The sequence below is a fragment of the Malaclemys terrapin genome, chromosome 2 (genome assembly GCF_027887155.1).
Source record: "Malaclemys terrapin pileata isolate rMalTer1 chromosome 2, rMalTer1.hap1, whole genome shotgun sequence".
Lineage (NCBI taxonomy): Eukaryota > Metazoa > Chordata > Testudines > Emydidae > Malaclemys > Malaclemys terrapin.
This window is the reverse complement of record NC_071506.1, coordinates 268,718,881-268,742,883: the sequence shown is the minus strand read 5'-3', so window position 1 is coordinate 268,742,883 and position 24,003 is coordinate 268,718,881. Positions and strand designations below refer to the sequence as shown.

The 24,003-nt window shown below is 44.4% G+C and overlaps 1 protein-coding gene across 1 annotated transcript; it reads left to right on the top strand.

Annotated features, from left to right (window-relative positions):
- Window positions 1-16,529: 16,529 nt before the first annotated feature.
- Window positions 16,530-23,604, top strand: EN2 (engrailed homeobox 2). Its single transcript, XM_054019125.1, has 2 exons — window positions 16,530-17,340; window positions 20,924-23,604. The coding sequence occupies exons 1-2, from the start codon at window positions 16,758-16,760 to the stop codon at window positions 21,238-21,240; spliced, it is 900 nt and encodes a 299-aa protein (XP_053875100.1). The 5' UTR covers window positions 16,530-16,757; the 3' UTR covers window positions 21,241-23,604.
- Window positions 23,605-24,003: the final 399 nt, after the last annotated feature.

Here is a 24,003-nt window from a genome sequence, read left to right as displayed (position 1 = left end):
TGTTGTTGAAGCACTCCTTGCTGCTGTTAAGGTTTCCAGTGTAAGGCTTCATGAGCTGCGGGAGCAAGGAGTAGGCTGGGTCTCCCAGGATCACAATTGGAATTTCCACATCCCCAGTGGGAATCTTCTGGTCTGGAAAGAAAGTCCCTGCTTGCAGCTTTCTGTACAGACTAGTGTTCCTGAAGATACATGTGTCATGCACCGTCCCTGCCCACCTCGCATTGATGTTGGTGAAATGACCCTGCTCATCCACCAGCACTTGCAATACCACAGAAAAGTAGCCCTTTCTGTTGAAGTACTCCATCGCAAGGCAGTCTGGGGCCAAAATGGAGATATGCATGCCATCTATCACTCCACCACAGTTAGGGAATCCCATTGCCACAAAGCCATCCATTATTTCCTGCCCAATGCCCAGAGTCACAGTCCTTCGTAGCAGGAGGCGATTAATGGCCCTACACTCTTGCATGACTGCAACCCCCACAGTGGACTTCCCAACTCCAAAATGATTCACAACTGACAGGCAGCAATTTGGAGTTGTCAGCTTCCACACAGCGATTGCCACTCGCTTCTGCACCATGAGGGCAACTCGCAGTTTGGTGACCCTGTGCCAGCGGGCGGGGATGAGCTCCGCACACAGTTCCAGGAAGGTGGCCTTACGCATCCTAAAATTCTGCAGCCAGTGCTCATCATCACACACCTGCATCACAATGTGATCCCACCTCTCAGTGCTTGTTTCCCAAGCCCAATACCAACAGTCCACCATGTGCAGCTGCCCGTGAATGCCAAAACCAACCAGGAATTGTTTCTTTCCATGGCACACAGCAGGACAAACACCACAGTGTCATTATCAGATTCGCAGCTCATAAAGTACTGTAGGCTCGGCTGCATTGTGTTCATAATGCTCATCACAAGACAGGAGAGCAGTGCAGGACCTGTGCTTTCAGACAGAGATGGCAGGCGCACAGTTTACAGGGGCTGTTGAAAAGTGGCACAAAATATAGAGAGTGACTAAAATTGCAGGGGCAGGTCACAGCAAAGGGAGCTGATGAAATTGGGGGATTAGATGATCCCTGAAGTAGGCGGCACCTGAGCTCCTTTGGAGCTCCATTCCACATGGCAAGGCAGCCATCTTCCACTGCTACGGAGTTCTTATCAGTGGGCCTGATCTAAAGCCTATTGACATCAATGAGAGTCTTTCCATTGACGTCAATGAACCTTGGACCACCTCCAATTTGTATCAGTTATAGTTTCTCTTTCTGGTGCATTTTTTGGAATTATTTCAGTAAACCTGGAGATTTTTGAATGATTTTGTAATCAGATGGCATTGCCATGGAATTCCCCATTTGCTGCCAAATTCAGTACAGCTCTCCTGCTGCGTTGAAGGCCCCTGCCACAGGAGCTTAGGTCTAATGTGCTGAGTAGTACGGGGGGGTAGACCTGAGTACAGTATCTCTAGCATTCTACCCAGGGTTCTGTGGAAAAGATCCCTGGCTGTGAACAATCAAATGGTATTACCATAACTAGAATAGCCATGGGAATTAAACACGAGCAACCGCTGCGCCATTTACTTGGTCTTTGAGACAGGGACAGTCCTTTTGTTCTGTGTACAACCCGTGCCTAGCACAATGGGGTCCTGGGCCCGTATCCTCAAAGATACACCTAACTACCTTGGAGGGTCTGGGCCCGGGTTCACAACTGGGGCTGTTAGGCACTATTGTAATACTCCTAGCAGTAACAATAATAATAATAATAATAATAAACAACACTGATACCCTGTTATGATTATTTCCCTCTGAGCATAAGTGGTTTCTTAAACTAATTTCATTAAGACATTTTGATTGCGAAGTATAGTCAAATAAGTAGGATGTAGGAGTACATCTATTATTTTCCATTAGCATTAGCCTATATGTTTGTGACTATATCTCCATCTCCATCTATATCTGTTCAGAGAGTGTGTGTAATATAGACAGTAATTTCTTGACAGATAGTATAATATGCTATGCTGCAATATCCTATAGTATGTATTGTGGGGTTTTTATATAAAAATTGGGATGCAGAGAGGATGCACAACAAAAGGAAGGAGAAGGGATGTCCCAAATCAACAAGCATCCCATATTGTTGTCCTAGAAATAAAGGGCCTGATTCTTTTCTCACACAGGGTTTGAAGTGGTGTCATTGAGTGATTCCTGATTTATGCTAAAGTGTGAGGAGAATCAGGATCAAGCTATCTGCCACAGTTTGCACTGCACTGTAAATTCAACAAGGCTGTGCTGTGGAGTGCACAGCCACAGAGCTGGAAGGAGAATGAGCTGTCATTTTATTCAGCATTAGGACTCGATTCCATCAAAAAATTGATGTTCAAAAATTCATTATTTTACACACAGACAGGACCTTGTAAAGATGCTTAATGGTATGTAAGCCTGAAGCTGTGACTTAGATTCAAAAATGGGCAAGGGTGACACCTCTGTGGAGCTAATGTGGCTCTCAGTTGTCTGCAAGGGAAACAGAGAGCGATCTTATTTACTACCATCAGAACGGTTGTTGTTTTGGCAGTGGGAGCCTTGGAATGCCATGTCTGGTGGGAATGGCTGGCATTTGTTATATGAGTCTTTTCACTGAATGACATTGGCAGAATCTGAAAACAAAGTGGTCTAATGTCAGTAATTCCCTCTGACAATTTACATGCACAGGTTTTAGGAGAGGAATATCCTCCTCCACACACTTTTTTTCCTCTTTCTCTCTCCCTAGCTCTCTCTTTTACACACTCTCTCTCTCTCTCTCTCTCCCATACGCACATGCACACACACGCCAAATATCAGGGACAATATGGCTGCAGCACTTTGGAGAAGAAAATGGGACTAGATTTGGAGAATGGAATGAAAGTGCCAAACAGAAGCAGCAGAATCCCAGCAACGTGTGACTCATGGTAGTAAATCTCACTCAGCATCTGGGGATGCTGTTACTCTTAGAGGGACTTGGATTTGACACCACACTGGACAAGATCTTATAGTGCAATTTGGGGGTGGGGATGTCAAGCCTGGGATGACACAAAATCCAGTGCCATATTTCTGGGCTCCACATCCCCCAGAGGAGAGACCCCCTCCCCCTCAATTTAAGGTATAAAAGACAGGTATGGATGAAGTCTTGATTCCAGAAGATGTCCATGGTTGCCTGCTCCTTGCATCTATGCAATTCTTTATTATTACTTATATTATGGCAGACCCTAGTGGCCCCAGCTGAGATCAGGAGCTTGTTATGGTCTGCATTCTGCAAATCCCCAGTAAAAGACAGTCCCAGTCCCAAAGAGTTTACAGTCTAAATAAACAAGACCGAAGGGGCTGAAAGAGAGGAAGCATTTTTATCCCCATTTTACAGATGGGGCACCTGAGCATAGTGAGATTAAGTGACTTGCCAATGATCACACACGAAGTCTGTGGCAAAGCTAGGAATTTGGAGCCAGATCTGAGTACCTCCTCTCCCAGTGCCTGGATCACAAAAGGAGCCTTCCTCTCACTTGACATATTTGTTGCTCCAGTAAAAATGAAAATGTCTCAGGGTTTTTCTGCTTTTCATTGCTGGGAAGGCCTGGGTGTCTTAACAAGCTAGATGATGCAGCTCTGGGTGGGATGGGAGCAAGTGGCTCCACTCTACCCTCACCACAGGACAAGAGCTGTTGTACAGGGAATCTGCTAAGACCATGCCCCACTTAGAGGCAGCAGCACTAGTAGGATGGACGCCCAGGAGGTGCCAATGCTACCCATGACCAACCCTGTAGAAGCGCATGAGATGGAGGCAGCAGGCTCATAGCAACCCTTCCTGCAGTCATAGAAGCCAGCGGTACAGCGACCACAGACACCACTTCTCCATTCCTCCAACTGCTCCCAAGCAGGGCCTGGGAACTGCTCCCCTGAGGAAGGCAGCCACGGCCCTGCTGGAATTGCTCTCAGACGCTGAAGAGAGTCTGCAAAATACTGCAAGGCAGAGCCAACTGACATAGCCTTAAACGTAGTGGACGTGTTTTCCCAGTAACTCCTTCCCTTCTCCTCTAGCCCCACTTTGAGCACAGCTCAAGCAATATCCGAATTGCTCCGACTTCACGAGACAATCCGTCGCATTCGGAATGCGCCTGTCCCTTTGATCAGAATCCATGGAACAAGGAGGCAGCGGGTAAACCCCCATCCAAAGCGGGTAAAAAAGCTCTGGACCCATCCTCCCGAGGCAGGAAGAGAGGAGAGATCAATCCCCCCACGCAAGTAACCTCCCAGGAGCTGCACGTGGGCTGAAACGAGCTGCGATTTCCGCCTGCTTGTCCTCTCTGGCTGTGGTCCTCAGTTGTGTTTGCTCCTTGGAGGCGGCATAGGGCAGGGCAAGGAGGTGACGTGCCTTTACTCTAGGCAATGTGGCATCGGTGAAAATGGCTGGAAAAGGGACGGGGAGGAGCATAAGCAACAATTATTTCCCGTCTTAAGTACTGTAGGCTCCCTCTCTCCTGCCTCCCTGACCCCTACCAAACACAGGTGCTAAGCGCGTCACCCCTGGCTCCCCCTCCTCCACTGCATCGAGTGTCTTGTCCTTTGTGCAGATCTCACACCCGTCCCTCCCCTGGGCCCGCTGATGCCTAACGGGCCACTTCTCTGGCACCCAGGTCTGCGTTTTGTGCCATGCTAACGCCAGTGCAAGGTCCCCCTTTCCTGGACTGCTCTCCAAGGGCGCTACCCTCTCCTCCTTCCAATCCCCCCTTGGAAACCTTCTGCTGTGCAATGCCCCCAAGCAACTGGCCAGCCGAGAGTGCCATGTGGTGGCCTTTATAAATACAGCCCCCTACCCAGGGGGTGCGTTAGCTTCGGCTGAGGAGTCCCCTGATGATGTCATCCCCACCCATCCTCCCTCCAGACCCCCCTCCTTGGCCGTTTCGCTGCCCCTCACCCTTTGGCCTCCCGTCCGAAATCCGCCTGCCCTTCTGCGTCTGCCTTCATGCGCAGGGTAACAGCATGGCCAGGGCCTGGAGTATCAGCGACTTGGGACACGGGTCGTGTCTTCTGAGCTGTGTTGGGCAGCGCCTGGCACACTTGGGGGCTGCAAAAGAGACAATGGCTAGAAATGGGCTGGGGTTAGTTCTCGGGTCTATCGCGGGGCGTGGAGGGGAGGAGAAGAAATACGGGTCCCTTTCCTTCGGATGAACGCTACAGCCCACGTTGCTAATACGAGTTAAATTAACTCTTTTTCGTACCGAGCAAACAGACCCCCCCCCCCCAATCATGCACATTTTTCTTAATCTTAAACATTTCTTAGACAACCTGTAATAATTGCTGATGGGGGGTGGGGGGGGGGGCGCATGCGATTGTCTGTCTTCTCCTCTAGTGCCCTGCTCTGCCGCCAATGCACAGACCATCTGCTATACAATCCCGAGCAGTGGGAAATGCCGTGTAACTTCACTGCATCATGTACATGTATCTGTCTAGCCTCCTGTTTTCCTGTGTCTCCCTCTGGATGACTGCCCTGTGCTTCGCCTGCCCTCCTGGCTGGACCCATAGAAGGGGTGGCGTGGGAGTTCTTATGCACATGAAAGAAAGGGGGTACCACCAATTTCCCCCACTCCCCCCCCCAGTTCTTGCTGGGGATGAAGAAGGGTGGGCGTGAAAGACAGGGTTATTTGGGGAACTGGGGGCTGTTTAAAGTAAAGGGACAGGAGCTGCTTGCAGCTGGATCCTTTCGATGCGTATTCTTCCCTGCTGATTCACGTCGTTGTATCCAAACAGTGTGTAGCGTTATTTGGGGGGTGAGCAATTTTTAGGAGTCCATCCCCCCACCCACCCTCCCACCGCCACCCTTGCTTTCTCCCCCAACTCGCTCACGCCCGCGGAAATCTCCCACGCCGCCCCCGGGAATTCTTTGTCCCTTCCCCAAGCCTGCGAGTGTCAGTCACTCCCTCGGGATGCCCTTGGACACAGCTCAGGAGGGGAAAGTGTCCCTCAGTCCAGGAACATTTTCACATGCTTTGCAAACCCCCGAGGATTTAAAAGGAGCCAAAGATCTTCTTTGACTCGCGCTTCCTTTCCACCCCCTACCCCCAAGTCAACGACTGGTTGGTTTTTGTGTCCCTTGATTCAGATTTTGGGAGGCTTGTCCCTGATTTCTCTGTGAGGTAGGAAGATGGGTCCTTTAATCTCCCCCTAACCCTGTGACCTTCCTCCCTTAAGGAGCTTTTCCCCTTCATGTCTCTGCTTTTTAAAGCCTTCTTTACAAATAAAAGCAATTTCCTTTTGGAACTGTAACTATGACATGGTGAAACGCTTTTTAAAACAATAAAGGGGTAAGACTGCGGGGAAAGCTTCTCTTTGCAGTGTTTGTATTCTGCTGGAGCTGTTTGTTTAGATACTTTACATAAGACAGTAAACATTAGGCAAGTTAAAAGGCTTTAATTAAAAAAGGTGGTGAGCTAGGGAAAAAAGCCTTTCAATTTACACAGCTACTTAGTGAAGCGGCTCCAGACAGACAAGATAAATACATCCTGAGGTGAGGAATCCAAGAAAATCTAGAGGACAAAGATAAAGAATAATATAATATCACCATATCTACCTATAGCTACAAATAGATAGATGTAGTTATGATGTGGGTGCCCACATATTTATTACAGATACACATAGATTTATTATACATTTATTACTCATCTTACATTATTATAAACACACCTCCGAATAGAACCCAATAAACCTTGACGACAAAGATAAATAGGAATAGAATGTCTCTCAATAGAGAGATATTTATGTGTAGGTGGGTATGCATCTATGTGTGTGTGTGTGCTGCACGTCTATTTATACTATTACTTTACATATGTTTGTCCTAGGCTTGAATACAATATATAAAAGGTGTGTATAATATGTTACCAGGATCTGACCTAATCAGTATTTCACAGATTAGATTTGCGGGTAAGTATTTAGGCAAGCACAAACAGCTTTCTCCCTTTCTCACGTTCTGTGGAATATATATTAATATTTATATGTAATGTATATGTTTCATAGAGCACACACACGCACACACACACTGTTTGAAATGCTGAAGTAAAATGCAAGTCTAGCTCTGAGTAGTAGCCTGCAACCAGGTCTTTTAGCTTGGAGCCAGCTAACATTCCAACTATTTTCTTTTTTCTCGTTTTGCTTAATGTAAAAATCTATAAGCGAAACGCCCTGGGAGATCACAACCTTTTCATTGAAACCCGACAACCTGGCTTTGAAGTTCCTGACTTTTTTTCTCAAAGGCCTGTGTGCGGAACTGGCAGGTCCTGAATGACCCCTGCATTGTAATCAAGCTGATATTGCAGCGATTCATTGGACCAGATCCGTGTAGTGATCTCAGCTCTCTGATCTGTGAGCTGGCAAGAGCAGTGCTGTTCATTCACAAATCCTCTTCAGTGCTTGGGCTGCCACTAGGGTAGCCCTGGACCCAGAAGAAGCGGCAGCAGGAATCGCCTGTGACGCTTTGCCATGAATATTGCATTAGATGCCTCTACATAGTCAAATGCCAAGCCCTGTTCTGCAAAACTCCCTATACCTGGCATTCCCTGGGAAAGAAATGCTAGGCTTACCTTCCAACCACAGGAGTTTGCAAACTGACCACTTATGTTCTGTCTACGTTCATAATGAACGTTTACAAGCTACTAGACTGAGCAATTAGTCCCATCCTCTTTCTAGGGCTGGGCATATTTCAGGCTTCACAAATAGCAAGCATGCCTTTTTGGGTTGGATCATGTTTAATGTAAAAATAAGAGCTTACAAACTGATACAGGAGCGGGAGTTGTTTATTGAATGATCCCATCTTTAAACTTTAAAACAAACGGGAATTTGTTTGTAATTGTGACTCTAACCATGGCTCATTGAATGTTAATGTATTTTTAAAAAAACCCACCAATACCTACTTATAGATATCTTTTAAGATTTTCATATTCGTATATTGGCAATTCTACAAAGAAAAAATAGCATTTATTTTTCTCCAAAATGTGTCTTTCATTAGGCACGTCAATTGCTTAAAAATCACCAACTTTCTCTTTTCCGTAATAACAGACATATTGCAAAGTTACAGTAATAGTATATGTAGCATAACAGCTAGATATTTTGAAAGTTAAAATATTTCGGAGATTTTAAAATATATTTTACTTTTTTAAAGTTTTGAGCCAGAAATTCAATTTTAACTCTCTCTCTCTCTCTCTCTCTCAATGAACATTGTACGTGTCTAATTCACCTCAGTGACTACAAGAGCTTTTAAAACTTCTTAAAATCTGGATCATATAAATGCTAGAGTTGGAGAAATCATATACAAATATGTTCTAGCATAAATATTGGCATTGTTACTTTCTGTAGATCCACTGAGTACGTTAATATAAAAAGTGGCATTTTTGGGAGGCCGAATTATTCGTATTTGGATAGATGTTTGAAAGAGAATTGTGCTAGGCTTTATGGCTCCTAACTATTAAGCCAAAACAAACCAACCAACAAACCAACAAAACCCTAAATTTATTTCCACACTATGAAGTTTTGATGAGAAACCGTTTTATATACTGCAACAGTCATAAAACAAAATATAAAGAAAAGGCGTTTCAGACACATAGATTAATTCCTAATATTGACTGTAGACTTTAATTATCTGTCGTATCTTCTCTGTGAAGCCCCTCACGCATATTATTACTGAAAACGTTGCAAAAGTGAAACCAGAGAGAAGATTGTATTTTTCTCATTTTCAGTGTGTTGCTGACCAATAATTTAGCATCAAAGTATGTCCTAAATATACAGGTAAACTTTGCTTGTTGCGAGTCACTCAGGCACTAAAGATGTGAGGTGCCTGCTTAAAATTGCAGATGCTCAGTTCCTCCAAGTACATAAACACAGTCTGGAAATGAATACTCCGCCTGAACCAGGCTGGTGCGAAACCTCTGCTAGAAAGTGACACTAACAAACTAAAGTGTGTTCCCAGTGTTCACAGCAGGCTGATACAGTCACCAAACCGTTTGTTTTCCAGTAGAGTCTTGCCCATTCACTACTATGTCATTTAGTCATTTGGCAACCAGACTTAACCTCCCGCAGCAAAAACTGTTATTTCAAATGTGAAACGTTATTATGGGGTAGGATAAACAGAAACCTGAATCAACATGTTCTAGATTAATCAAAGACTTAATCAATGATCAAACACCAATTTTTTTAAATCAAGACTTGACAACAATTATCACTATTTTGGAGAGGTATTTTTGTTTGTTTGTTTGCTGTTGTTGTTGTTGCTTTTCCTGGGAGAATCTCTTGCCTAATCTGTTTTCCAGAAAAAGTTGCATACAGAGCTTCTTATGACTAGTGACAGTGAGGTGAGAATTTGGGCTGAATTAATCACCCAAACACTTAATTAAATATTTCTTCCAAAATTTGGTTTGCCGTTTTGGGGGGTGGCAGGAGGTGGAGTTAGCTTGCAAAATCTACAGCCAAAACAGAAAAAAACAAACAAGCCATTCGCAGTGTAGCAATGTGAATCAATTGGATACAAATCCCAGTTCAAATTACCTCCCACCCAATCCTTAAACAGCTGTAACGTAGCGTTCGGGAGACCATAAAAGTTGATTATCTAGCGGGAAGTTGGAGTTGAAATGACGCAGTTAATTAGAGCGTTGACTATTTCTGGCTCCAAGTAAATGTTGAGGTGTAAATCCAAAGGCGTTTCAGGGAATTAGTTACATGTGTGGGAAATCTAAGACCAGATCCCATTTCCCTTCCCTAGTCTCTGCTAATACTCCGAATGGTATAGAGTTGCTGAACTTTACCGTCACAACAGAAGCTGTTGTGTCTGTGCGGATTAACTCCTCTAAATCGCAGAAAGAAAATAAAACCATGACATTTTAAGGAAAAAACACCAAAAAATATTGGCAGCGCAATGGAGGTTTGAGGGTAAAAAAAGCCTTTTGGGAAATAACTTTTTGGTGCATATTTTTAAAACTGTTCGGTTATTTCTCCCCGCCTCTCAACTCCAGGTAGTCGGTTATTTCGGTTATTTACCAAATCCTTGTTTAAAATAATTCCAGTCCAAGTCTCTCTGGAGGAGTCAATGTCTTCTTGTGTCGGGGGGAATCGTTCTAAAGGATGGGGACAACCCCAGACTTCCATTCTCCTGGGAAACTGCCTCGCTCCTTGAAAATGGAAAAGGAAAATAAATGCCACTTGGGCATTTGGGGCCCGATTCTGAATCCCTGACTGCGGCAAAACGCCCATTAGCTCCTGTTAATATCTGGGCGAAAGCTGCTTGACTAAGGGTTTGGTCTCGATAATGTCTGGAGTCATAGCTGGGTGAAATTATGGCGTATGTTCCCCTCCCTCATAATAAACTGGGTGCTAGGTCGTCTGTAGTTTATCAAGTTAACTCGGGAACACGACCAGATGGATTTCAGTCGTGTTTTAGTGGGCACCCTCCAGAAGTCTTTACTCAGGCAAAGCTTCCCAGCGCCTGGCAATTTCAAACGCCCTGTTCTCTGGAAGGACAGCGGGTTCGGGCCCTAGTAGTCTCTTGGTTGTGCTGCTGTTTGGAAGGTAGAGATGCCGCAGTACTCAAAATCCGTCCTTCCAGAGAAGTTTTACCAACATCAGCAAGTGCCTTTGAACAAGTATGCTCGCCACCTTGGTCCACGCAGACCTGCCTAGTATTAGTAACGCTTCCGAATAGGTGCGTTAAAGCAGTATTGTTGCCTTTGAAATGGAGAGCTATCCATCCAAACCCTGCCATGGCCAATGACACAAAGTTTATCTTCTGTGAAATCTTTTTTTTCTTTGTTGCTAACATTTCTTTAATAAGAACTTGGAAATGAACTGAGGTTTGGTTTTTCCAGCATACACTGTGTGTTGGTAACACGCCACTTCTTTGTTGTTGGAATGATCGCATTTCTCTTACTCTTGTAGAGTATGCGTAACCTCTGTCAGATAAAAGGTACATGTCATTCTGTGGAGATCAGCAAGACATGTGACAAGAGTTTGAACAAACGGTGTATACGCTCGATATGATATTCAAACTGTGCAACTTATACAGTAGGTGGGTTTCTAGGGAATTTGTCCTTCATCAGTCTCTACCGCCAATGGAAATGACCATGATGTTCATAGGGCTACTTTCTAATTCTAAAGAAAAAAAAAATAACATTAAACACAATGTGGTCACTTAGCAGTACAATCCCCCCACTTTCCAGCCCACGGCCACTAATTAACACACCCACCTCACGGTCAGCGCATTGTTAGGCTGAGGGTAGAGAAGTGAACAGGATGGATGTTCAGCATAAACAGGTAATCACATTTCCAGGATCCCCAAGGAAAGTAAAACCCAGGCTTTCTAGACCATCCAGTTACCACAACTGACGGGGAAGTCTTCCTAATGTGAAGCCCAAACAATTACAGGAAACGGATCACCTGGACTGATTGCCCGTCTCACCTTAATGGCAAGTCATGTCCAGAACCTGAAAAGCTGCCTGGTTTTTCCCTATTCAGCTTTGTAAAGTGTAGGTTTCTAAAGAATATTTGCTACATGCGTTATGTAATAAAAACCTAGCAGCCGGGCAAAAGGCAGCCGTATAACTATGAACTTTGTTCGAGGTTTTCCTTCCATTGTACCTTATCAGTGTACAGCTTTGTGGTATGTGTGGATCTTTTTTGGACAACAGTTTAGATTGATTTTAACCACTAGGGAAGTTAAAGCCCCAGATGACTTTTTTCCCTTCCCTGTCCATAAAAGCTGTACAATTGGAGCGCTACTGGATGTGTTGGCATCAGAATAACGCTGGACACATAATGTAGTGCCCAGTTACCGTTCAAAAGCCTTTATGCAAAAACGAATGGGATATGAAAGTCTGGCTCCTTTTTCCTCCCATCCTCCGAAACAGACTCCAATGGCTGTCTTGCAAAGCTTGTTAATAAGTGATCCCCCGTAACACGTTTGGGAAGCAATACCAAGCAATGCTGTTCGTTTTAGCTAGCTCTGGGTATTGTACTGCCCAGTTGGGATCTTATCTGGTTGGGTTTAACCACTTCTGTGCTTGCCCATTTCTCAAACTATATGAGAATTTATTTTTCAAAACAATTGCCTCTGGCAGTAGATACAAAAACTTTCACCTCCTCTGCAGTCACCATTGTTCGATGTGAGAGATGGGGCGCGGGGGGAGAGGACGAGAAGGAATGAATTCCAGAGGCATTATTGGTTTGGAAATCTCATAAAACTCTGTGAAATTTGGTGCATGTCAACTATTTGCAGGCAGTATCCTCGCCTTTTGTTGCAAGGATGGGGTTTGTTTGAATGTAGGGTAGGTTCTCTCGATTTTTCACTGGGTACTGTGCATTTTGCCTCTTTGCTTTGGTCCTTTGGGGGCTGTCCCTGCTGAGTGCCGGGCACTAACAGAGCCGAGGTACGGGGACAGCGTTAGCCTTTGCCATTGTTTCTGTTATGATTTAGCTTTCAGAATGATCAGGGCACCTCTACCAACTGTGTGACTGACAAGTCCAGCGAAAGACTGGCCTATCTAATTGCTTTCATTACTTCTAACTTTCACCATATCAGCCAATATGAGCAGTAAGAGACAAGGTTAGCAGAGTAATGATACAAATCGCCCTGCTTTTAGCCTCACTGCAGCATGACAGTCTAATATTTTCAATGGCGTTGCAGAGCAAGCCACACCATGCATGGAATACAATCGATCTGGACAACTTTGACCTTCTAATGTTTCCAATTTTTTAATCTAATAACTAACTTTTCTGTGTGTGATACGTGAAAAATGTAAAAACGAGGGTGTTATAAAAGTGCGAAATTTTTATAGGAAAATGCATTTTTAATGGTAGCCATTTAATTGATCCACGTTTTAACTAGACAAGTACATATAGGGGAAAGAAATACACAGTCCATCGCTGGATATGAAAATCGACTTTAGCAGTCACCAGCTCTATTCGATACCTTGAAAAAGCACAAAACTACTTCAAAGTACACCCCCCGGCCATCTGCAGTAGTTAGTAAGTAAAAAGTATATTTACTTAGGTAAAACAAAAAGCATTTGCAGTACTACTGCGTTCTGAAAATAAAAATGCTGCTGAAAATCTTTTAAATGGGATTGAACTTTTAGACAGAAAGACAATTGGAAAATAATGTAACTCAAATTTCCTTAGTCAGGTATCAGACCACCTCTTTCCCCTCCATTCTTTAAACCAGAGTTGTTCCTTTGCCGGGATTATTGTCAGGGCATAGTCAGTTTCAGTTATTGTTTTGTACAGTTTTGTTTATCTCTTCCTTTGGAGTTTGTCTGAGGAATTCTCTTCACCTCCCTGCCTGTTTGGAAATATTCACTGTATAAATGTCTCTGCTAAAGATCATTTTAACAAATGGAAATGTTAAAGTGTATCGCACTGTGACAGTAAGGCATGTTTGATACACTGGACAGGGAATGTTTATTTCAAGATATTTTAAGTTCTAGTCAATAACTTGGATCCGCCCGGGAGCGAAATATTTGACGTGCAACGCCTTGAACACGTTTAATTATGGGGTAGTAGCAAGCCAGGGCTTCAAAGTAATTAGAAAATACTTCTTGGGAGACAGACTAATCGCTTTTCATGGGGCACTTCAAAAAAATTAACCCCTGGTGCTTGTTTGAGCAAAAACAACTTTAGGTCAGCAAGACCTGATCTCATTGCTTGATCCTCTGGACGATCCAAAAGAGATTCGCTGCGTCCTTTCCCTCCAGACTCGCAAAGACACATTTGAATTACCCTCCACCCAAACCAACAATAACAAAATCCTTCGCAATACTTTCCGTGTGAGAGTTTGGGTGACACAAAAGCAATGTACAAACGAATGATCTTATAAGAGGGGACCTGCACAGGCGAGGAACTGACCGTCTCTGTGGTCCTGCGGACTGAAAGGGGAATGAAAATCCAGGAGTTGGTTGCCCAGATTTGTGACTGGAGGCTCCAGAATTTCGCTCGATAAGGGTTTCCTACAAACAAGACTAGATTGTGCTCTGTGAAGTTACGGAGCAGACAGACGTGTGCTTTCACCCTCCTGTTTTTTAGCCCATCTTGGCATTCCCCATTTGACTCCAGCTGTCGAGCACTAAAGATAGCCCATAATTACCAGTGCTAAGTCAATATAACATCATCATCACCTTCACCATGCGTGGGTACCATACATTACTCTGTGTGGGCTTGCTTCGGGTCCTCCCCTGTTGGGAAATCTAATTCATTTGAGGTGGAGTTTTTTTTGTTCCGTTTTAGCTCAGACAATTGCAGCTCGCTCTCTCCTTGCACCTGAGAAAACGGTGCCGCAAAGAACAAGGCAACAGCAAAAGTTGGAACCTGGTGGGTAAAGCGAGGGCTCAGGAACCGGCCCGGGGGGGGGGGGGGAGGGGGAATTGGTTCTGCCGCCTCCGGCAACTTTCCTGGTCTCCCAGCTCTTCCTCCCTTATATCCGCGCGCTCTCCTCCCAGCCTCCCTGCACTTCTGTCGGCCTCCCAGACCTCTGCCTTCCTGCCCGTGCACGCTTCTCGGCTTCCCGGCTCCTCTCCGGAGCAGGGGAGGGGAGACGGGCTGCCGGGGCGAGGCGAAAGGACCGTCTAGCTTTGCAACCCCGGGAAGGGCCGGAGCTGCCTCCTGATTGTCTGTGTTTTGGCCCCTCGCCTTCATTTTGTCTTTGGCGCTGGCTGGCTCTGGTGCCCGCCGATCACAACAGTTTTTTGGCATCGCCTCTCTCCATTCTCTCCCCCCCTCCCCTTCCAGGGTGTGTGTGTGTTATTAAAGCGGCACTAACTCTCCTGCGCTTCATTGACCTTTTGGTGACTTTCACAAATTCAAGACCAGCCAAGCAAAGATCCCGCGGATCGCAGCTGATTATTTTTGTTTTGTCTGTGGGCGGATTGTTTAGGGCGGTGGGCAGGAAAATTCTTAGCAACAAAAGAATGAGATTTTTGGTAACGCCAATAGGAAGGTAGGGAGTGGGGGGGTGGGGGTGGGTAGAGAGACCCACTTTGAAACTACACGTGAGACCCCCTTCAAAATTACGTAATTCCCCCTTTCCAACCCAGATAGACTTTGATCCCAATTTTTGGTTTCACGGGATTTCTTTCTAAAGACAAAGACAAGCAAATGGACATCGCGGCAGCTTTTCAATACGAAAAATTAGCATTTGATTATTTTGATGAAGAAAAAAACTTCGGGGGAGGGGGTGATGAGGGGGATGGGGCTCCGGGGCAGAATCGCGTCGCATTGCCTGTCCATGGGAAACCTCTCTGTTTAATATTGTTTCTGAAGCTGGAATAAATGATCAAAGGGCTTCTGTCCAGCTTTCAACAGAACGAGTCAATTATCATTCCCACTTCTGTTTATTTCCCTGACGCCGCAACCAGCACCACCACCTCGAACATTAGAAAAAGAAGCCACCTTGTCTCCCTGTTATATTTGCACTGGTCTTCTGCAGGGTGTATTTCAGAATCAGGGAAAACGGAGGAGGGGAGAGAGTAGGGAGCGTACGAAAGAGTTGTTCTAAAATTAACTGCATCTGATTTTTCCCCTTTGCAAATAAAGGGGCTGCAGAAAAAATCCCTTTGTATCACACAGCAGCTCGTTTAATATTATTTATGCATTTGTGCAAGGAATTGTGGGATTTCCCCCTTCTCCCTCCCCCCCCCCCCCCATGGTAAACAATATGGAAATAAAAAAATTGTATACTGGAGGCTTTTCTAATGAATCAGACAAAAATATAAAGCGAAAGAGATCAGCAGGGCAAGTGGTGATGTATCTATCTGTTGTTTAGGGGGTTAGCTAGTTCTGCATTCTCTCTCCTTTAAAAAACACACACACACTCGAGTAGAGAGGACACTATTGCTTTAAAAGAAGGGGGAGGGGGCAGATAGAGGGAAGGGGGGGGCTGCTGCTGTCATTTACTAGAGTGCTACTGTATCACGTGTGGAAATGCCTCCTCTGCCATTGGCCAAAGGCACGTGTCTAGGATACCGGGCTTGCAACGTCACTTGAGGGGCTCTATTAAAAATAAGAACAAAAATCCAGAGTGAAAGTATTGCAGGTTCAGTTTAAGTGGCTTCTAAATTTATATCCAAACTATAGAGAGACCGAGAGAGATTTTTCCTAACTCCTGCCACGTAACCTGGAATATTTTATTCAGAGAGGGGAAAAGAGAGAGAGCTGCCTTGCTTGTACATATGTCTCTGTGTGTCTCAGCCTGCGTGCGCTGTGCGGTGTGTAGAGAGAAATCTACACCCTCTGCTAGAGTCTCTCTCTCAGAGCAGATGTGACAGCATTGACATTTTTATTATTCTTTTTATTTTTCCCCTTGAAGGATCTTCACCATTTTTTTTTAGGATACTGTTGGCCTCTTTTTTTCTTTTCAAACCCAGGAGCTGGAGAAGAGAGAGCGAGAGAAAGAGAGAGAGCGGGGGTGGGGGGGGGCGGAAAGGGTTGTTAATGAAAGTCCTAATGATGAACACATTTTGGGGGAAATAATGCATTGGTTTGCAGAACTGAAAGGCTAACAAGCGGAAGAAAGAAAAGGAAAGGCAAGAAGGGGGATTTAAAAACAACGTTTTGGGTAAAGTTCGAGCACACCCAACTCTGGATTTTGAATGTTCTTTGAACTGAGTGGAGCCAGGGAACAAACAAACAAACCCACGTTTTCTAAACCCCACTCGCTCTCGCACGGAAAGGGCTGGGGGTGGGGGCTTAACAAGAGACACATTTGGGGATTTGTTCTACAGCATGGAGGAGAATGACCACAGTCCAAGGGAAGAAGCCCTGGAGCAGCAGCAGCAGGAGTCCAGCAGCGGCAGCAGCAGCGATGCGGAGCCCAACAGGAGCCGGGCAATGATCCTGCCCGTGGTTCTGCAGGCGCCTGGGAATCACCAGCACCCGCACCGGATCACGAACTTTTTCATAGACAACATCCTGAGGCCGGAGTTCGGGCGGAGGAAGGAAGGAGGGACCGGCAGCAGCGGTGGCAGCAGCGGCAGCAGCCCGGAGCAGCTGCTCTTAGCCGGCAGGGAGAACCGACTGAGTCCCTCTACGGCGCCGGGATCTGGGGGGCAACTCACCGGCGGAGGGGGAGGCTCCCCGGGCGAAGGAGAAGGAGGCTCCAAAGCCCTTGCTCTCAATGGGGGAGCCAAGAAAGGAGGCGACTCCGGGGCCCTGGAAGGAGCCTTGAAATCCCGGGGGCTAAGCGGCGGCGATCTGTCTGTGAGCTCGGACTCTGATAGCTCCCAAGCCAGCTCCAACACCAGTAACCAGCCCATGCTCTGGCCAGCCTGGGTTTACTGTACTAGATACTCGGACAGGCCTTCTTCAGGTAAGACTTCTCTTTAGGCGTAGCCTCGCACTTGCCGGGAGCCCGGCCTCCCCTGCCCCTCACCCCCTGGCCCCACTTCCCATTTCACAGGCTGGTTTCCACCGAGCCCCTCTCCCTCTCTCTGTATCAACCAACCATTGAATCAGTGAAGCCTAAGCTGATCTTTCCACATGGTTCTTCGGAAAATATTTGGTTGGTTGAAAAGCGACGAGAAAAAAATATTGTCACCCAAATTAAAAAAAAAAACGCAGAGAAACAAGTTAAAAAAACGTATTTAAATGTAATGAGGATATGGGGATGCTTTGACTATAGGGAGATGAAAATGAAAGCGGGTAAACTGGAAAATAATTCCTCCTGTCTACACACACACACACACACACACAAAGCGATCAGCAGTTAGCTTAGCTAGATCTTAAAACAGAGAGGGACGGTGCTAGTGTGAGGATTTGGGTTTGGGCATGGTATTAAAAAGAAAAGGTGGGAAAGAAGCCATTAAAGCCCATTCTTTGAACTCCACGGAGATCCTCCAAGGAATCTGCCCATCTTCTCCTTTCGAGTAAAATCCCGGGGTTTGTTTGGAGGGTGAGGAGTGGAATTCATATATCCAGCTGCCTATCCAATAGGCCTTGCATTGTACATTTGCAAAATCCAACTATTTTTATTGTTTTAAAATAGGCCCTTAACTCGCCCTTGTCTCCTTTCTCTATTTTGCTTTCTGTAATTTTCACACGTGTACTTTAGTTCAGATCTTTATGGGAATAGGAAAGATTTCCAGAGGATGAGAAAGTTATTTCAGGGGATCTGGGAAGGCGTGCCTGCTGGAGTGAGATTTCAGAAGAAACTCCAGAAATTCTCTCTCTGAAGAGGTTTAAAACCCACAGGGCGAATTTCATTGTTTTAATGCAGGAAAAGCAGGAGTGGATCTAGGTTTTTTTTATTTATTTTTTAACCTTCATTCAAAAGAATTAGAAACCTCTTTAAAATACAGTTGTCTAGGCTGTAAAACAAAATTAAAAAAATATATATTCACAAAAAAAGTATTTTCCAACAGCGATTAGCCAGTCCCTTCCCCAACCCCCACCCCGAACTGCTGTACAGTTGAACATAGGAATGCAGGTTGGATTTAAAAATAGTTTGTAATAAATGAGAACTAACTCTTTAGCTCCAATATTCCTGTCTGAATTGAAATTTACTCCATTGTTCTCCACTCCTCTCCTTTGTTAATATTTAATTAACATATATCCTCACAATGGCACAGGCCAGAGAGAGAACCCTCGCTGGTGGTGTGTAGAATAATATTAAAGAGAATAAATAAAATAAAATAATAATAATTAGGATCGTACTTTACGCGACATTTTGAGCCATGCAAAACGCCAACCCACTCCCTGTTACAATGTAAATAAACGTTTGGATTTCTGTATTATCTCGATGTAATGTAAAAAAAGAGGGTTTCTTAACAATTCTGTTTAGGGGATAAAATATAGATATATGTTATTGCTTCTAGATACACGTTTCACCTTTCAATAGCGAAGCCATTCCTGGGTTTAAAATACTTAATTTAACGCGTTTGTATTTTTAAAAATCCCAAAGAAATTGGATCCTTTGCAAGACACTTTTTTCTGAAGATGTGTTTTGGGTAAATATATATATAGAGAGGCTACTGGGGACACTTATGAAAAGGGAGAGAATTACACCATAGCCCTGGACACTTCAAGTTTCCTAGACAATGATACAGACAGAGAAAAGAGGTGAGATCGAGAATCCTTAGCAAAACTGGAGAGCTGGTTGGTTCTTTTTACAGTATTTGTTTCTTTTTATTTCGAGCACAATGCCAGGGTCGATTTGAAGCAAAGAGAAAGGGACAAAGATTGGTTGTTGTTGTTTTTTTTAAAGCTGAAGATTATTTCTAACCAACGCCTTTGGAGCTGGGCTGGTTGGTTATGGAAACGTGGCACTAAACTAGAAAAAACAAACCTGCCCCATAGGCGTAGAGGCAGAAATATGTAAATTAAAAAAAAATCACAATACGCCAGCAACCTAGGAATTATTGATGTAAGAATCCCCGTTACAAACAGGGCTCGATTTTCATTTTTAATACCTTGTGGGTAATAATTAGGGCTTTTAAATAGATGTATATAAAATAGAATGGGAGGCTGCGGAGGGGGAATTGTAATTAGGAAGATGGTTGACACTTTCCCAAGCATTTGTGGTCATTATGTGGCCTATTTGCACTGTATTTTATATCTACTAAAGCTGGGAACTAATCAAGTCCAGTGTATTCCCATTTTCTCTTGTGCAGGATAGATCCACTTCCTGGCTGGCTTTGTCAGTCATATTTCAGCCTGTGGCAGAACCCGTCTTCCGCCCTTTGATTGACTTATCACCAGCCAGAAGCCTTTTTTCTTATTGCTTTAAACCCGCGGGTTTAGGTGCTGTTTACAGTTTGCTAACTGCGGTGATGCTCACGTGTCCCTGTGCTTTTAGGGATCTGACTTTTACAGACACCATATGGATGCCAAAAATTAGGATCATGTGTAAAATTTCAACTGACCTGGTCCCCTCTTGGAGAGGGGTGTCAGGAAGCTTGCGTGGGCCGAGCAGAGAGTCCCCAGGGCCTTCCTGCAAAGTGTAACACAAAATCAAGGGGGGGGGGGACAGAGAGGGAAAGAGAGCCAGAGATCGCTGAAGCTGGGATTGCTTCTCCCCTTGCCAAAATATCCACTCACATACCCAATTCTCCACAGATTAGAGGTCATCCACAGTAGCATCCCCCCAAGGAACGACTTCCAGAAATGGAGCTGGCAAATACACACCAGCATTGCCCTGCAACTTCCCACAACCCGCCCCAGCCCCACAGCCTCCACCCCAGGGATGCGGACTGGGTCCTTCTTTGTGGGGCGTTCCAGCGGCTGCCCCACGCAGGGGAGAGTTTAAGTCCCAAAGATGGTGGTTAAAAAGGAAACAATGAACTTGGGTGGATGTGACTCCCATGTCTCATGCAATAGCCCAGCTGTGGAAAGTGGCTTTTGTAGAGGTGTTTAGGCCTGTGTCTGCCTCCCTCCTGCCCCCGCACCCTTCTTTTCCCTTTTGCAAGAAGCTCTGGGGCCCCAGGCAGCAGCTCCCCTTTGGTCACCAGACTGCAGACCCCGAATTCCTCTTGCTCACCAGGCACACCGCAGACTCATGTCTGCCCCACTGGCCCCCGCCCCAGGCATTCAGGGAAAGGGGGGGAGGGGAGATCGCTCTCTCTCTCCTCGCAAGGGTTGATCTAGTGACTTCAGGGTGAAACTCTCTCGCCAAAGCAACGCGAAAAGAGGCGAGCAAGGCCTTCAGGTCATTCCGTGTCCGGAGCTGCTGGCTGGGCACAGAGTACCAAGTGGCACCCATACTAATGACCTCAAGTCCTCAAATTTCTTTGAGATCATTTCTCCCGCCCCTCCCCGCCCAATAATCATAAGATGTTGCCATTTCAAACCAACCAACCAACCTCTCACTCCCGGACACCCTTTCCAGCCCCCCCCCTCCGCCCCATCACTTCTCTTGTGTGTGTTTCTTATGATTTTTCTTTCGCCCTGGACCTCAGGCCCCCGGTCTCGTAAACCAAAGAAGAAGAATCCCAACAAAGAAGACAAGCGTCCCAGGACAGCCTTCACAGCGGAGCAGCTGCAGAGACTGAAAGCGGAGTTTCAGACGAACAGATACTTGACGGAGCAGAGGAGGCAAAGCCTGGCTCAGGAACTCAGCCTCAACGAGTCTCAGATCAAAATCTGGTTTCAGAACAAACGAGCCAAAATCAAGAAAGCCACTGGCAACAAGAACACCCTGGCGGTGCATCTCATGGCACAAGGACTGTACAACCACTCCACCACATCAAAAGACGGCAAGTCAGACAGTGAATAGAAAGGGGGCCGGGGGAAGGCCGGGGAAGGGGGCAGTGTTCAGTCAAAGTTTATACAATGCAATAATTTAATTAAAAAAAAATAAGGGCCAGTGTATAAAGATTATACCAGCATTAATAGTGAACATAGTGTGTATTAGATATAATTCTGCAATATTCTATGTGTATATAATTTACAGGTAAGGTGTAAAAATCCAAAATATCTGATTATAAAATATTTTTGATTTTGTTTTGTTTTATTTTGGTTCTATGGAGATTTTAGATGGTATCTTTATGAATTTTTTTAATGCTTAAGTTACATTTTTATAGACTTAAGCGCTGTTTTAATGGACATTGGACACTGTTTTTTGAAATTCAAAAAAAAATTAAAAACAATTTTTGCTGAAGTCCAAAGATTTTTATTGCTGCATTTCACACGACTGTGAACCGAATAAATAGTTCTCCGGTTTGTTCGATGAGTTTTACCATTATTATTTTTTTGTGTTTGGCTTCGGGGATAGAAAACAATGATTTAATTTAAAAAAAATGTAATAGGGAAAGAAACCCCAAGGCATTGTATTAACAAAAATGTCCAGGATCCTTTCTTTAATTTGCCCTCACTTCTTCTTTCGGTTGGGCTCAATCAAAGGCTAGAGGGTGTACATGATCTGAGAAAGCTGGCCAGCAAGGGATGGGGGCGATCAAGGAGTTCATTTGGCGCTTAGTTGCTTTTTTTCCTTCCCCGTAGCTTGGTTGGAAAACTTTTGAAGTAAACATCACAACTTCCGGGAGAATGTCATAGGAAGCGAACAAACAAAAACATCCTTTTCCATATGAAGGAAACTTTTCTTTTGGGTCTTTGCCGTGCGTGTGTGCGTGCATTATTAGACAATAACACACTCATCTCTACAAACCTGCACAGATCCCTTTTCCCGTTAGTTCATCGCATTTTGTAGCTTAGACGCTTCTTCTCTTGCCCCCTGGAAGGCGTTGTCCTTTAGCTGGCAGGCGGCAAGTAGCCTAGGATGACTTTTGCAAAAGGCTTTGGTTTGCCTTGGACAAATCTACACCAGACCGCAGTGCAGAGCTGCTGGTATTTGAAGCTGGGGGGGAGGGGGGGTGCTGAGCGCCGGCTTCCCAAGGACAGCACAATGTTTGGGGAGGAACAGGTTCTCGTTAAAATCTGTCTGAGAACCGGTAGTCTTCCGGTGATATAAATTAGTAGACGTATCTTTAAAATCTCCTGCTTGTCTGACTGCTGTGCATACAGGAAACTGATTGCAAAAATACTTATCATGGCTATTGGATAAAGAACGTATACAACTTATTGGGTGAAAAACTGGTAAACCCATCAACTTTGGCTCTTAACTGAAAAAAAAATCAAACTGAACAATGACTATATTAAAAAATGCATCCAGAAAGCCTCTTCCTGTCCCATTGCCTCCACCCAGGCAGTTTTGGTCCAGGAAAACACCAGATCAAGAGGGGCTGTGGGAAAGGAGAATTGGGGCACTTATTTCAGCACCACCGACCTCTATTATGCAGGATGGGTAAGCCATAAGAAGGGAGGGGATCTCTCATGTCCTGTTTTGGTCAGAAAGACAGAGGAGCCCATCACAAGCAGTGGTATTTTATTTTAGAAAAATCAGTAGCCTAATATTATCCAGTGACAAATATCTGTCGGTCTAGAATATGGGGCAGGTTTTAAATCAAACATATCTATTAAAATGAACAGTAATATGAAGGGACAGTCAGTGTAAATAAACATTTCTTAGCATTTGGGTTTTGGTTTGTTTATTTCCCGCCTGGCAATTCTAGTTTCTGATTTGAAAACGTGGCACCGTGTAAACTAAACATTTTCAAGGTTTGTAGCGTTCTTTTAATAGTTCTCCCAGTTCTAGATTCTTCCCCTCCCCCTCCCCGGTTTGGAATAAAGTGTCCAAAATGTTGGCCAGGGCCACAAGGCACCCCGAGTGGGTGTGTATTGTACAATAATTCAGGACTATAGTCTCCTTGATGATTGAGGGTGAATTTATCGCTTTGCCTTAAAACTTCTTTATTTTACAGCTATAATAGACACACATTGTACATATTAGTATAAACTTTAAAAAAGAAGCAAACTATAAAATAAAAGCTGTAATTTTAAATTCTGTGAATAATCATCAGCTGCTTAGGAGACAGGATTAAATGACATTGCCTTTTAGCAAGAAAGCAAAGATTTTTTTTCAGTTTATAAAACGTGCATTTTACAATTGCAGTATCAAATATTTATAATCTTATGAAATATGAATGTTTCTATTTACAACTGTGGTCTCAAAATTGTGAACATTCTCACTGCATTTTGTGTGTTTAAATTCTTGAAGATTGCATTAAATAAAAACACTTTATTATGAAATACACAACGTGTGACTTAAAACGTTGGAATGGTGTTTTATATATATATTATATATAGAGAGAAAGTCCTTAAAGTGTATTTCTGGGTAATGAGAGAATTGAACTGGAGTCCAGTTTAAAAGTACTAAGTGGAGTAAACCATTTCTATGGGTGTGAATTGCAATTTACTAGATGGACAATTTTGCAAGCAGACTACGTTCAATCAATTTCTTGAATAATTAAGAAACTTTTGATGATTCACATTAAAAATAAAGTCAGGGCAACCAACGTCATTAAAATGATCACAACTTTAAAGTGTTCAGTATTCATTAAAAAAAGTATTTAATCGCATACATTGTCAACAGGTTTCTATTTTCAGACTTTTAAGATAAATATCCAGTTGTGTGATGTTT

Coding starts and splice junctions, on each gene's coding strand:
- EN2 (XM_054019125.1), top strand. CDS start 16,758: ATGGAGGAGAATGACCACAGTCCAAGGGAAGAAGCCCTGGAGCAGCAG. Junction 17,341..20,923: donor CTCGGACAGGCCTTCTTCAG/GTAAGACTTCTC, acceptor CCTGGACCTCAG/GCCCCCGGTCTCGTAAACCA.